Here is a 12,086-nt window from a genome sequence, read left to right as displayed (position 1 = left end):
GGGGCAGCTCCCACGGCCCCGGTAAAGCCCCATCCTGCCGGCGAGGCCCCGCCCTCCCGCAAGGAAACGCCAACAACGTTTTAATGACGTTTTTATTGTGAAGCAAAATGCAAATTTTTTTTTTTTTTCCCCCCCTCCAAAATACAAAATCCCAAGTGAAGTATCTGCTCCTCGTGCTCCCTCCAGCGGCAGCAGCCCGCGCCTCCTCTCACCACATTCTCTGCAGTAACAAGGCTGGTTCGAGGTTTCAGTTTACAGTTAATTATTTGCAAGGGTAATATAAAAAACTGTGAACTACAACCGAATTTGAGGAGTTTCATCCCACAACTATTTCCACGGTTGTAACCGAGGGGTAAGAGGGAAAGGGCAGGAACCTCTTACAGGTGATTTTCCTGACTAAAATAAGCAAAAGGTGATAGTAAAAATAGATGGTCTGAAGCACCCAGAAGGTGTTTCTGAGAGTTCATTATCTTGATGCTTACAGGAAGGAGTAAGAGCCCAAGTTGTGACATTTATTTCCCACATCGTACTATTCTAATAATCATTAGGGCTATTTCAAGCTATTTTCCCCCATTTAGGATTTCTGACACCGCTCAGCTCCTGCAGCATCATAACGCAGAGATCAGCAAGAAGCAATCGATAAAAATTCTCTTAATTTCCCATTGCTGTAAGAAGAATTTAATTTTGGAGGCTACGCAGGTCTCAAACTAAGGGCAAGAAATCCTGTCTTTGGCATAAAGCTTCAGCCCTCTCACAAGAATTCCCACTTTCAATTCGTATTATTAAAACTATATTTGTTGCAGAAGGTGAAATAACCCGCCTCCTGCTTTTTGCCTGCACCAAGCAAAATGCCCCAAAAAACCCCACAAACCAACCCCAAACCCACAAGGTTTTAAAATCTATTTTCAGTTCAGGCCTTCAGAATGGCACTGACGCAGCTGAAGGTAGAGGATGTTTTATTTGTTTTGGTTTTTTTTAAATCGGCATTGCCACTGGAGAAAAATTAAACTACCGGCCTTTTGCTACGAGTGGTCACAGGTTGGGTGTGAACACAGAAAAGGGACGTTGCCCGCACCCCAAAGACATTCAGAGACTAACGCGAATGTGCAAACGCATCATTTTAAAGACCGAAGAGGAACATTTCTCGACACTTCACGAGATAATACAAAATTCTAGTTTACTGAGCTCAGTTTACAGAGGGTTTTGCAAGCGCGGGACGTGCTGCCAGTAACGGATGCTGTGACTGAGATCTTTAACTTGCATTTATTATCAAAGTCATACTGTTTACATCTGTAATGTCAACGAGATGCCACAACTACAAAAAAAGATTGTGCACATTGCTGTTTCAATGCAAAAAACAGTAAAATGGAAATCCATTTGTTAAAAAAGTAATTAAAATTACTCCAGAAAGCAACTGAATTGTCTTAACACCTTTACATCCAGTCAAATTAAAATGGTTAACAAGAAAAAATACAAATTCAAAAATCTGGTATCAGTGTTAAAAAGGCAACTACTTAAGCGTTTCTATCGATTCGCACATCAATCTCCCTCCCGCGGAGCTGGATCCCGTTCATCATGCGGCAGGCTCGCTCGGCAACCTCTGGGGACTCAAATCTAACCACACCACAGCCTTTAGACTTCCCGTTCTCCATCTTGATATCAGCGTACAGGACGTGACCTGAAAGAGGAAAAAAAAAAAAAAAGGCTCGTTTAACCTCAGAAAGCTCTACCAAATCATAGTTCTCAATCAGAAAATATACTTTTTTAAATTACCATTACTTTGAAACCTAAAACCGCAGGATGACTTTAGCAAGTCATTGTTTTAAAGAAGCATTCTCAGTTTAAAAGGTGAATTAATTCAAACCGATTCTCACTCAGATGCAGATAAATGGAGCAAAGCACAAGGTAACGAGCCCGGTCCAACCCCTCAGCGCACAGTTCACGTGGGAACCGATGAGGCTTTGCCATCGGACAAGCAGCACAAGAAACTGAGGAGCAATTCGGGGGACACAAACCACTGCCATGAGAAAACCCCCAAAGCTCAATAGCAAAACTCAGTCAGCAGCTGAATTCCGCATTTTTTCAATTAATTTTTTTTTAAGGACAGTTTTCCCAGACAACTACGTTCATTTAGATATAAAGAGTCTGTGCGGGTGCTTTTCAGCAGTTGTCAGGATTTTTCTCTCTCTATTTCTATCTCTTTCTGCAACTACAAAGAGACTACAGGGTAACCCAGCCCCTGAGATGGAGCACGGAACAAATGCTTAAAAAAAAATAAAAAGCTTGTGATAACGGGGTTAGCAACTGGCCAGGCATTTATTTCAACACTGCAGAACTCTTGCTGGTATAGCAGGCATGGTAAACATCCTCACGACACCTGTCAAGTTTAAGATCTAGTATTTCGTTAAGTCTGAGTGAGATTTTAGTTAAGATACTCGTGTCAGGGACACACAGAGCCAGGAGTTAACTGTTTAATTCATATTCAATTCTCAAAGTCGTCACCACTGATAAAGTAACTTACCGCATTCATTAAATTTATCTTTCAGCATTTTCCACGTAAAATCAAAAGGCAGCTGTGAAAAGAGAAGAACAGACCATTACTGAGGATCTGCCGAACAACTTGCAAGCACTACCAGCTCTTCAAAATACATTTTCCATCCTGGGACAGCCACAGTTCAGCATCTTCCTTTACAGATGCTCTTCTCCAGTTAATAGTTGCAACTCAAAAGCCCACCTAAGCCCATCCTTGGCAGCATCCAGCATTAGATATGCTGACTGCAGTCAACAGAGCACAGAGGAGATCACGTCAGTAACATTTTCAGGAGGGAGGAAGAAGGCTACTCACATTTCTCACAAATATCTGACAGGCTTTTCTGGCCACCCCAGCTGCAGGTCCTCCAGTTCCTCCAAGGGAGCCTGCAAAATTGCCTGCAAAGTTTCCACGTTCCATGTCCATTGGTCTTTCAAAATTGCTTCCCATCGCAAGTCCCATTCGATCTATGCCTGCTCCCATGCCCTGACCCATAGCAGGACCCATTCTTTCCATATTAGTGGCTCCAATGCGCTCCAAGCCCATCCTCTCCATGCCAGCAGCGCCCATACGCTCTATTCCTATTCTTTCCATAGGAGTGGCACCTATACGATCCAAACCAGCTGGCATTCTCTCTATCACCTGCCCCATTCCGGTGCCCATTCCGGCAGGGACCATCCTCTCCATGCCTATCCCCATCCTCTCCATGCCAGAGCCCATCCGCTCTACGCCTGATCCCATTCTGTCCATGGTGGTGCCAACGCGGTCGATGGCAGCGCCCATCCTCTCGATACCAAAGCCTATTCCAGACCCCATCCGTTCTATGCCAGAACCCATCCTCTCGATAGCTGGGCCCATTCTCTCGATATTAGGAGCGATGTGGTCTATGCCCAGAGGGGCCATGCGGTCAATTCCTGACCCCATTCGCTCCACGTTGGAGCTCATGCGATCCAAAACGAGCCCCATCCTATCTATTTCTGACCCTACTCTCTCCATCCCATGCCCCATCCCGGAAGGAATTCTTTCTATTCCCGAGCCCATACGATCAATGCCAGGTGCCATCCTCTCAATCCCAGGAATGCTGGCATTTCCACCACCTGGAACACAACACACAGATCATCAATCATCATACAAGGACAAAAAAACCACATGTTTACACTGCTGAAATGCTTCGAGCTCTGTCATCTTTCAGAAAAGTGACTGCACACTGTGCGCTCTGTTGCTGCAGAATATGAAGTTTTATTTCAGATGGGAAGAGGAGAACCAGAGCTCCAAGAAAAAGAACGCAAGTTCCACACAAAAACCACGGCAGAGCGGCCACTGTAAAGTCACAATGCACGTTTGGCCTTTTCGTGTGGAAAGAAATATACAGAGGTTGCACAGTAAGGTGTTCTCTTAAATCATCTAATGTGTGACGCCAGTCTCTACCAGATTCCTAAGATGTCTGGGAGGAAAGGAAGGAAATTAAGGTTTCACCACATTTTTCCTCCCTACTGTCTAGACTGCAGACTGGTTTGGTGACAGGACTGCATCATGAATCATTCAGATCGTTATAACAAAACACACATGATTTTTATCTACAGTTCGGGTATGAAAAGCAGGTAGAAGTACTCAGCGTTCTGTACTTACCTATTCCTCTCTCCAAGGTCTCTCCAAAACTACGAGACATTCCCATTTCATTTCTTCCAAATTCTCTTTCAAATCCTCCACCCATGGCCCGATCCATCTCTGAAAATATTAAGTTTGATACGTTCTTCAGGGTGTCTAAGTGACTCCGGAGAGAACGTTTTAATACAGGTATGATTTTTAAAGGTTAAAAGCAAGGCAAGTTTTTTTATTATGTTCTCCAGATCATTTTATTACATCTCTCCAGTGTTACACTTCCAGACAACACAAGTCAGGAGTTGGATATATAAGAAAATCCAAATGCTCACCACTCATTCTGCCCATGTTCATCCCAGCGGGGAAGCGACCAAGGTTTTCCAAGGCACCAAAAGGACCTTCCATTCCTAAAGGAAAATATTTTTCAGGGATTCTTTAGCATAATGCGTTTCAACTCAACACCACGCCTCACGGGCATAAGCTGCCTTCACAGAACATTTCCACGGGCACCAAGACAACTCTGTATCGCAGCTTCGCAACACAAAATTTGGTCAGAATTTGGTGGCACCGTATCTCCTAAACCAAGAGCACTTTTAACAAGTCACGTGACAAAAAACATTGGTCATGTTTTATCTGAGGTATTAACCCTTCCCCATACACCTACGGCAGTTTTAGTAACACTCAAAAAGAACAAGTTATTACTAAATTGGTGATGACTTCAAAGAACACAAATAACTGCTAAGTTTACATGTCTTTCAGAAAGCCCAAGCTATATACACATCAAAAAACACAGCTTACCTCCCATTTTATTCATTCCAAAGCCCATGCCTTCCATTCCCATTCCTCAAAATAAAAGAGAAAGCTTTATGTAGCAGATGTAATTCTACCAAAGTTCAGCCATTAGACTGGCTGTAGAAATAAAAGGCAATACAACATGTCCACTGCTTGGACTGAAGAGCTTACATGTGATAACTCGGAGTAGATTGCAACATTCCTTCTCAGAAAATAAAGCAAAAAAAGGGGAAAAAACCCATAGGCATTTATAAATTGAAAGCTGAATGTGTGCTACTTTTTAGGTGGCTCTTTAAAACTTGTGCTATTTAAACATATCCTAAACAAAGATTTGCAAGCCCACTAATAAGTGTTAAAAGTGACAGATGGTTTTAAAAGTTTAATGTATATTTGCAGTGTCTGCTGCTCATGCTCAAGAGTCAGAAAATGAGAGCTGTGCCTTGACCATAGTGAAAAAAAAAAATGGAGCAATTGGTTAAATTCAAGTTTCCATCATCAAGCTCATTACTTAGCTCAACAAAAACTCGTTTGGTTTTTACACTCCTAATACACTTCAACTTTTTGTGTAGGCAAAACACAGCTATCTACCTTCTACACAGCTTAAAGCTCTCATGAAACAAAAGCATAGGAGTAATCTTCTTACCTCCAGGTCCCATGTTGCCCATTCCCATGCCTTTGTTTAAATGATTTGCATCAATAGGTTGACCTCCAGGTCCTAATCCCATGCCAATACCACCAAGACCATCTGAAGAAAATATTCAGATATCAAAAAAGCCTTCTTTCCATAGTTTGACAAAACAGCAAGTTTTATTCTTAAGTAATTGACTTCCATTCTCCAAAAAGCTTGCTGTGTTCCCACTTTGGGGTGTGTACTTAAAGCATGAAAGTGTATATTCAGAGTAGATGTGTCTTGAAATATACTAAAAACTATCTTGATTTTTTTTTTTTCCTCATAAACCATTTTCCGTCTTACTACTGAGAAAACTTGCTTGTTTGGTTGTTTTTTTTAAGCTGACTCCTGAAAAATAACTGGCTAGAACACTGCTTATTTTGTGCAACTCCTCAATCTAAGGAGAATAGAGTGGGCAATTTAGTATAAAGATCTTCTAATCTTTGCACAATATCACCCTTGATTGACAAATGGCTTATTTCAACCTGTCATTATGATAGCCACCTATAGAATTCAGAGCACACAGCCAGCCTCTTCTCTGAGCAAACAAAATATATCATTCCCAAGCATAATTTTGAATCTTTCTGTACCCAAACGAATTAAGGATTCCCCAGTTCAAAGAAAGAAGAAAAAAGCCCCCATATTTTCCTTATAGTTTATCAGGAAGAAAGAGTTCTCTGCTTGCACTTGCATCAAACGACAGCTTAGTGGCATTCTTTGCCTATGGAAGAGGAGTTTCTCATTTGCAGCTCAGCATAATAAACACAGGAAGCATTGAACCTTGTTTTAAAACAACACAAGAGATCCCTTCCCCGCCCCAATAAAGGCCAAGAAACAGGCTTCCATTGGTATGTGTTGAGTTTTATACAAAGGTCATTAAATAGGAACCCAAGGACTTCCTCTTGAAAAAGAAATATACCGTTATAGAAAGCCAAGGCAGCAGCAAAACCCATGAATTATATTGTTGCTGAATGAGGCTTTGACAGATCCACGGAAAACTGAACTAATTAAGGGACAGATTGATTGTCGATGGCTAAAACTGTGCAAATTAGCAGCACGCCACAGATTTGGTTCCCATGCCTAAGAAAACAGCAACTGGCTGAATTAACAGAATTACATGAACAGCCACACTTGACATTTTTGCTGTCTTTTGACAACTCGAGCCTGTGTTCCGCTGCCTCCAGCTCTTGCCTTCCAAGCCAGGCCCTCCCTGTTCAATACTTCCAGTATCATAGCACAGCTGAGGTTGGAAGGGACCTCTGGAGCTCATCTGGTCCAGCCCCAGCTCGGTGCTTCCCCTTTAGAAACCTGAAGACCTTGAAGATTCTCAGGTCTTTAATTCAGCCCTTTCAATTGAAGGAAAAACACCATTAGATACCCAGAATATCATCACATAAAAGGAGGCACAATTTTCCCTATTGACTGATTAATTACATTTCCGTTAAATCCCACTGTTAACAGTAGTTTTACAAGGCGCTGGGGTCTTTTGAATTGCAATTGAGAGATTTGGAAGCCTTGAGAACGTGAATGGGATACTGTTTTAAAACAAGCTTCTAGCTATGAGCTGAAAAAAGTAACCAAAAAAAAAAAAAAGACAAGACTGAGCAGCTCTTCTCTATTATTTCCCCCTTTGATATTCTTGAGGGCATCTGGATCCCAGCTTTCCAAAGTTTGAACCAGAGCCTTACTGGGGCTGGGATCAGGCCCCAGTTGCTGAACAGCAAAATAAAAAAAATAACATGTTCAGTCATGCAGGAGAGACTTACGAGGAAGTTGTTGCGGTCGCTCTGGAGGAAAGAAGTCTCCTTTTGGAAAGGCTCGTTCGTCCTAAACACAATTCAATACATTAAAGTTTGCGAGAAAAGAAATTATTTCTTGCCCTTTTTTTTTTTTTTTTTTTTTAGTTAAAACATAGAAACTTCAAGTCAAAGCAATCCTCACTGTACTTATGATTGTCTTTTAGCAAAATAAGCAGAATTAACCTTCCCTGATGGTGTGAGTTGACATGGCTAGGAACTAGTCATGCCACGAGTCTTTCCCCCGCCCCGTGTTTCGACCCAACATTGAAACCTCGCATCATCCAAAAACCAAAAGCACAATTACCAGTTCAAGAAGCAGTAAGAACTTGGACATACTTACCATTTTTACATGCATTGGTCTGTCGAACAGCAGCTGCCCATTGAACATCGCTATTGTTTCATTAAGGATCATTGTTCAAGTGCTAGAGCCACCAAGTCTTAAAGCTCTAAGCGCTATCTGATGCAAAATACAAAAACCCAGTCAGAAAACCACATCTGTCTGATCACGGATTATCAAAAATCCTTCTGCTTTCTCCAAAATTAGAAAGCTTTGAAATTCAAATAACTGAACATTCAAAGAATGGCTTTGTATAATTAAAATGTGAGTTAAAAATACTCTTCTGGTTAAGTTCATTAAGAGGTCGCTCAAAATGCGATTCCAAACAGCCCAGGTGTTTTAAGTGTTTCATCAGTAACCTTAGCCATTTAAAACAGAAGAAAACATGCAAAGTTCTCAACATTTCCAAATCAACAAACAGCCACATTTTGAAGTACGCCACGCTAGTGATTCATGTGAAATTTGTATAAGTCTTTGTCCCACAAGGCTTAATTTCTTAGGTGCACATGCGGAACGGAATTTGCATTCAAATAGAAACTTGGTGGTGGCAGAGAGAAAGAGGGAGTGTTTTCCTCCTTTCCATCCCATCGCCACAAGTTGAGAGATCATGCCCACAGTAGCATCTGGACTTCGTTGTTTGGTTTTTGTAGATTGCTACATAGCAAACCATTGCTTGCACAGTGTAAGGAGAGAGGGAACAGAGGAACACGCTAGGTCAAGCCATCGTACACTGCAAATGGCTCCACCACACTTCTCCTTCACCTCCGTCATGGCGATTTAAGACAAATCTTTTCTCAGAAACTGCATTTTAATACTAGCTACAACTTAGAGATAGAAATAGACTACTTGACCTAGAAATGCATATATCCGTGTGGGAAAGGGAATCCACTTTGTTGATGATTCTCAAACAACAACAATTCTTTCAAGATAGACTTTTTCCTTTTTTTTTTTTCCAGTTTTCTTAATATTTTCTGTCCCCTGCAATGGCTTGACTTACTGTGACATGGAATATCCTCACTTGTAGCACTACAATTTGTATTTTCATCCTGTTTACCAAGTTACTTGACTACTATTTACCATCATTACTCTTCAAGGATACATATAGCCTGAACAGCCTCTATAGCTTGCTCAAAAGTGACGGTGCCGATCCCACGGCTTTTGCCATCTTTGTCTTCTAGTATGTCTGCGCGAACCACGACGCCGGCCATGCTGAATACTTCTTTCAGTTTCTTCCAACCAACCTTGTAATCCAGCTGGAAGACAAGCAATATTGGAAGTATGAGAAAGATTTCCATCAAGAAATGGCTTTAGTGTTAAGTTTCCTTTCCTGATACCAGCAATCTTGAGAATGGAGAGTCTTCAGGGATCGGATAAAATTTAAATAGCATAAAGAATGCTAAAGAGTTTAACGCAATGTTCTTAGCTCTCTTCAAAAATACAAATTAATAAATGCTATATAGGCTACATCTTAGTTTACAGCTTCACTGGCACAGAGAATCAACGAGAGTAGCCACACTTTAAGTTACTCCTCAGTTCTACTGGAACAGAGCTGCAAGTCTAAGGCTTTTCTTTTAATTCGTGAGATTTAACTCAGTTAAAACCCAGATGTTCTGCTCATTGATTCCACAGCACTTACATTTGCAACAAAGACAGTGCTCCCGAGCCTCCCTGCCTGCAAGGCGTGAATGATCTCGTTGGGTATGTTGGGATTGTTGAGGATACTGGGTGGGATATTGATCATGCCGGGGCCGCCCGGGCCTGGACCAATTCCCATCCCACCGGCTGTGGCCATGACCTTCTGCATCGCTCTCCTGGCGTGTTCGCCATCGGGATCCTGCAAAAACACAAACAGAGGCTGTTCCCTCCATGCTCCACTAAATCTCTGGAGGTTTAGTGGCATGACTAACAATCAAAATCTCCAGCCAACTACTTCACATATCATTGCCGTCCACTAATTTACTTTCACCAATATGCCAGCACCTTTCAAGTTATCAAGTTAATCCTACTCATGCATTTCCCCTGATTCTGAAAGTTTTTATCTATTACTTGATACTAACAACAAAGCTCACAGTTAATCTGTTCTGAAGATGGATAAACCCATAATGGCATTGGGAAGGTTTTGGAAAACCAATGTCAACTAACTCTTGACATCTTCAAAACAATGCAACCACTTGTCTACTTTGCACTTGGAATTCTTCACAAGACTGTGTGTAAAACTTCAAGAAAATTAGCTTAAGCAACACCTTTTTTCCCCCGCCCACACTGGCTTTCTAACCCAAAACACACATATCCCCCTATTACTACACAATCTCATGATTTTAGGACATGCCAGAGAACACGGAGCATGGGATGAAGAATTCAAGGAAGGAAATAAGATGAATTATTGTCACTTTATACTGAAAATGAAGGTAAGTACCTTCACAATACAAGATTAGTGTATGTTACTTAGGTTGGAAACGTCACACTATTCAGTGAGCAAAACGCACCAGCACTGCGAGACTGCTGAAGTCAAATGTCAAATAGAATTAATTTAGTCGGAAGTGCAGATATTTTAAAAATAAAAGATAGTCAAGTCAATTTGAGTCTTGATTTGAATTTTAAGCCTAAACAACAGTACATTTTGAAAACAGGAGAAAGGATAGCTTTCACATGATTATTTCAGCTACAGAAAAATCATAGTAGTCTGAGGTGGAGAACACATTAAAGTGAATACAAGTCACTTCTCAATTTACATTTTCTATTTCACTGTTAAAATAAGGTATTGATCAAAACTAGATCAGTTCCAATAGGAAGCCAGGAGCATTATCATACGAAGTAAAGCCTTCTGATCAGGCAAAGAGCTTTATCTATTCTGCCCTTCATTTTGATCGTGTCACTTGAAGGCCTTCAACCTCCTCAGCAGCGAGACAGCCACCCCAGAGAGGTGGCAAAACCACTGCTAACGGTCACCCACAAGAACTTCATTAATTCCACAGAGTCAAACTAGGGAACTTGGCTGGCATAAGTATTGCTAAAGCCCCTAATATTGGTACAATACTGCTTCATTGATTTCAAGTATTATTTCTGTTCTGCCTGCATCATACAGGCAGAAGCACTCAAGTATGACAATGGTTTCATAAAGAATTGGTCAAATTACAACCACCTCTTCTCAAGGACTGATACCAAAGGGCAACATGACTTCCAGTGTTGATGGTGTATCATTAACAGGAAAACTGACCCAGCAGCCCACTCACAACAGCTTTTTCTTCCACGGTCCCCCTTTGACAGGCCAGTGCCTGCTGACGTCCAGGTGCAATTCTGTTTTTCTAACCTTCCACTTCACCTTGTCCTTCTTTTAAAGGGTAGCGAGAGGTCACTAGCGCCAGGAGATGGCTCGTGCCCAGAAGCAGGCTCACTGCTCCCAGAACTCATCACTCTACTTACAAAATCTGCAAGATTTGAGAAGTGTCACCACTTGTTGTCCCCATCCTTCTTCCCAAGCGCTCCTCAGACTGCAGCAAGAAGCCACGAAGGGCAGATCTTCCACACGTCTCCTACCTTAGGTTCCTGCGGACGTCTTTGACCCATTAAGTGGGCAGGGCACAACAGAACATGCCGTTCACTTAGCCAAGAACACAGCTCACACACCCCAAGGCCATGCTAACACTGCAGTCTCTCTTTATTTCTGTTTAATTGAACTTTAAATGCAGCTACAGGTTCCAAACTGCTGGAATAAAACTTTAAACTTGTCAATGGTTAAGAACTCATGGTGCAGTCGAGCGTGTCATACTGGTTGACAATAGCAAAGCCACTAAAATGGAAGTAAATCTTTGAAGTATTTCAGAAACCAGATTGTTTTCTGGAATTGTTTGTGGAATACATTATTATGATGCAGAAATAAAAGTGAAGGTAGCCAAGAACAAACAGTACTTATGCAGGTTTCTTCTTCAAATCACTTAACAAGAAAATATACGTGTGGTTAAAGCCAAACTCTTGCTTTGTCCGAGTTCTGCAAAGCTACCATCAGCACCTATTCTTTAAATCAAGGTTAGTCTTGATAATCATGTTCAAACTCAAGTTCAGCAGTACATGCTGCTGGTAACAAAAGGTTGATTGTCTTTTTTGTTCTTAATCCCATTTGATGAGTCCTGGCTTTTGTCAATTATTTTTATCTGCAAATGAGTCAGCCATAAATCTCAACCAAGAACTACCCCTTCACCTTTGAATTCAACATACGGAAAGAACAGATGCACGTCTTACTTCTTTCACTTTCAATGGTCTTCCACCAAGACTATGCTTGTTCAAAACCTCTGCAGCCTTTTTCATGCTTTCTTCCATCTTGAATTCAACAACACTGTAGGGATACAAGACATCTAA

At 41.5% G+C, this 12,086-nt stretch overlaps 1 protein-coding gene across 2 annotated transcripts; it reads right to left on the bottom strand.

Annotated features, from left to right (window-relative positions):
• Positions 1–947: 947 nt before the first annotated feature.
• On the bottom strand, positions 948–12,063 carry LOC135999035 (heterogeneous nuclear ribonucleoprotein M-like). Of its 2 annotated transcripts, XM_065652439.1 has the most exons (12): positions 11,970–12,063; positions 9,367–9,564; positions 8,830–8,983; positions 7,734–7,783; positions 7,361–7,421; positions 5,568–5,669; positions 4,931–4,975; positions 4,465–4,539; positions 4,160–4,258; positions 2,846–3,627; positions 2,522–2,573; positions 948–1,678 (listed from the first exon to the last, which is right to left on the bottom strand). In XM_065652439.1, exons 1-12 carry the CDS (start codon positions 12,045–12,047, stop codon positions 1,515–1,517), a joined length of 1,860 nt encoding a protein of 619 aa, XP_065508511.1. In that variant the 5' UTR covers positions 12,048–12,063; the 3' UTR covers positions 948–1,514. The 2 variants fall into 2 exon arrangements, with proteins under 2 accessions (XP_065508511.1, XP_065508512.1); XM_065652440.1 differs by lacking the exon at positions 5,568–5,669 and having other exon boundaries at positions 949–1,678.
• Positions 12,064–12,086: the final 23 nt, after the last annotated feature.

Source organism: Caloenas nicobarica, chromosome 27 (assembly GCF_036013445.1).
Source record: "Caloenas nicobarica isolate bCalNic1 chromosome 27, bCalNic1.hap1, whole genome shotgun sequence".
Taxonomy (NCBI): Eukaryota; Metazoa; Chordata; class Aves; order Columbiformes; family Columbidae; genus Caloenas; species Caloenas nicobarica.
Note: the sequence above shows the minus strand (reverse complement) of the source record. Positions and strands in the feature narration are given on the sequence as shown.

Coding starts and splice junctions, on each gene's coding strand:
- LOC135999035 (XM_065652439.1), bottom strand. CDS start 12,047: ATGGAAGAAAGCATGAAAAAGGCTGCAGAGGTTTTGAACAAGCATAGT. Junction 5,670..7,360: donor GCGACCGCAACAACTTCCTC/GTAAGTCTCTCC, acceptor TATTTTCTTCAG/ATGGTCTTGGTGGTATTGGC. Junction 1,679..2,521: donor AGATAAATTTAATGAATGCG/GTAAGTTACTTT, acceptor TTCCTCTTTCAG/GTCACGTCCTGTACGCTGAT.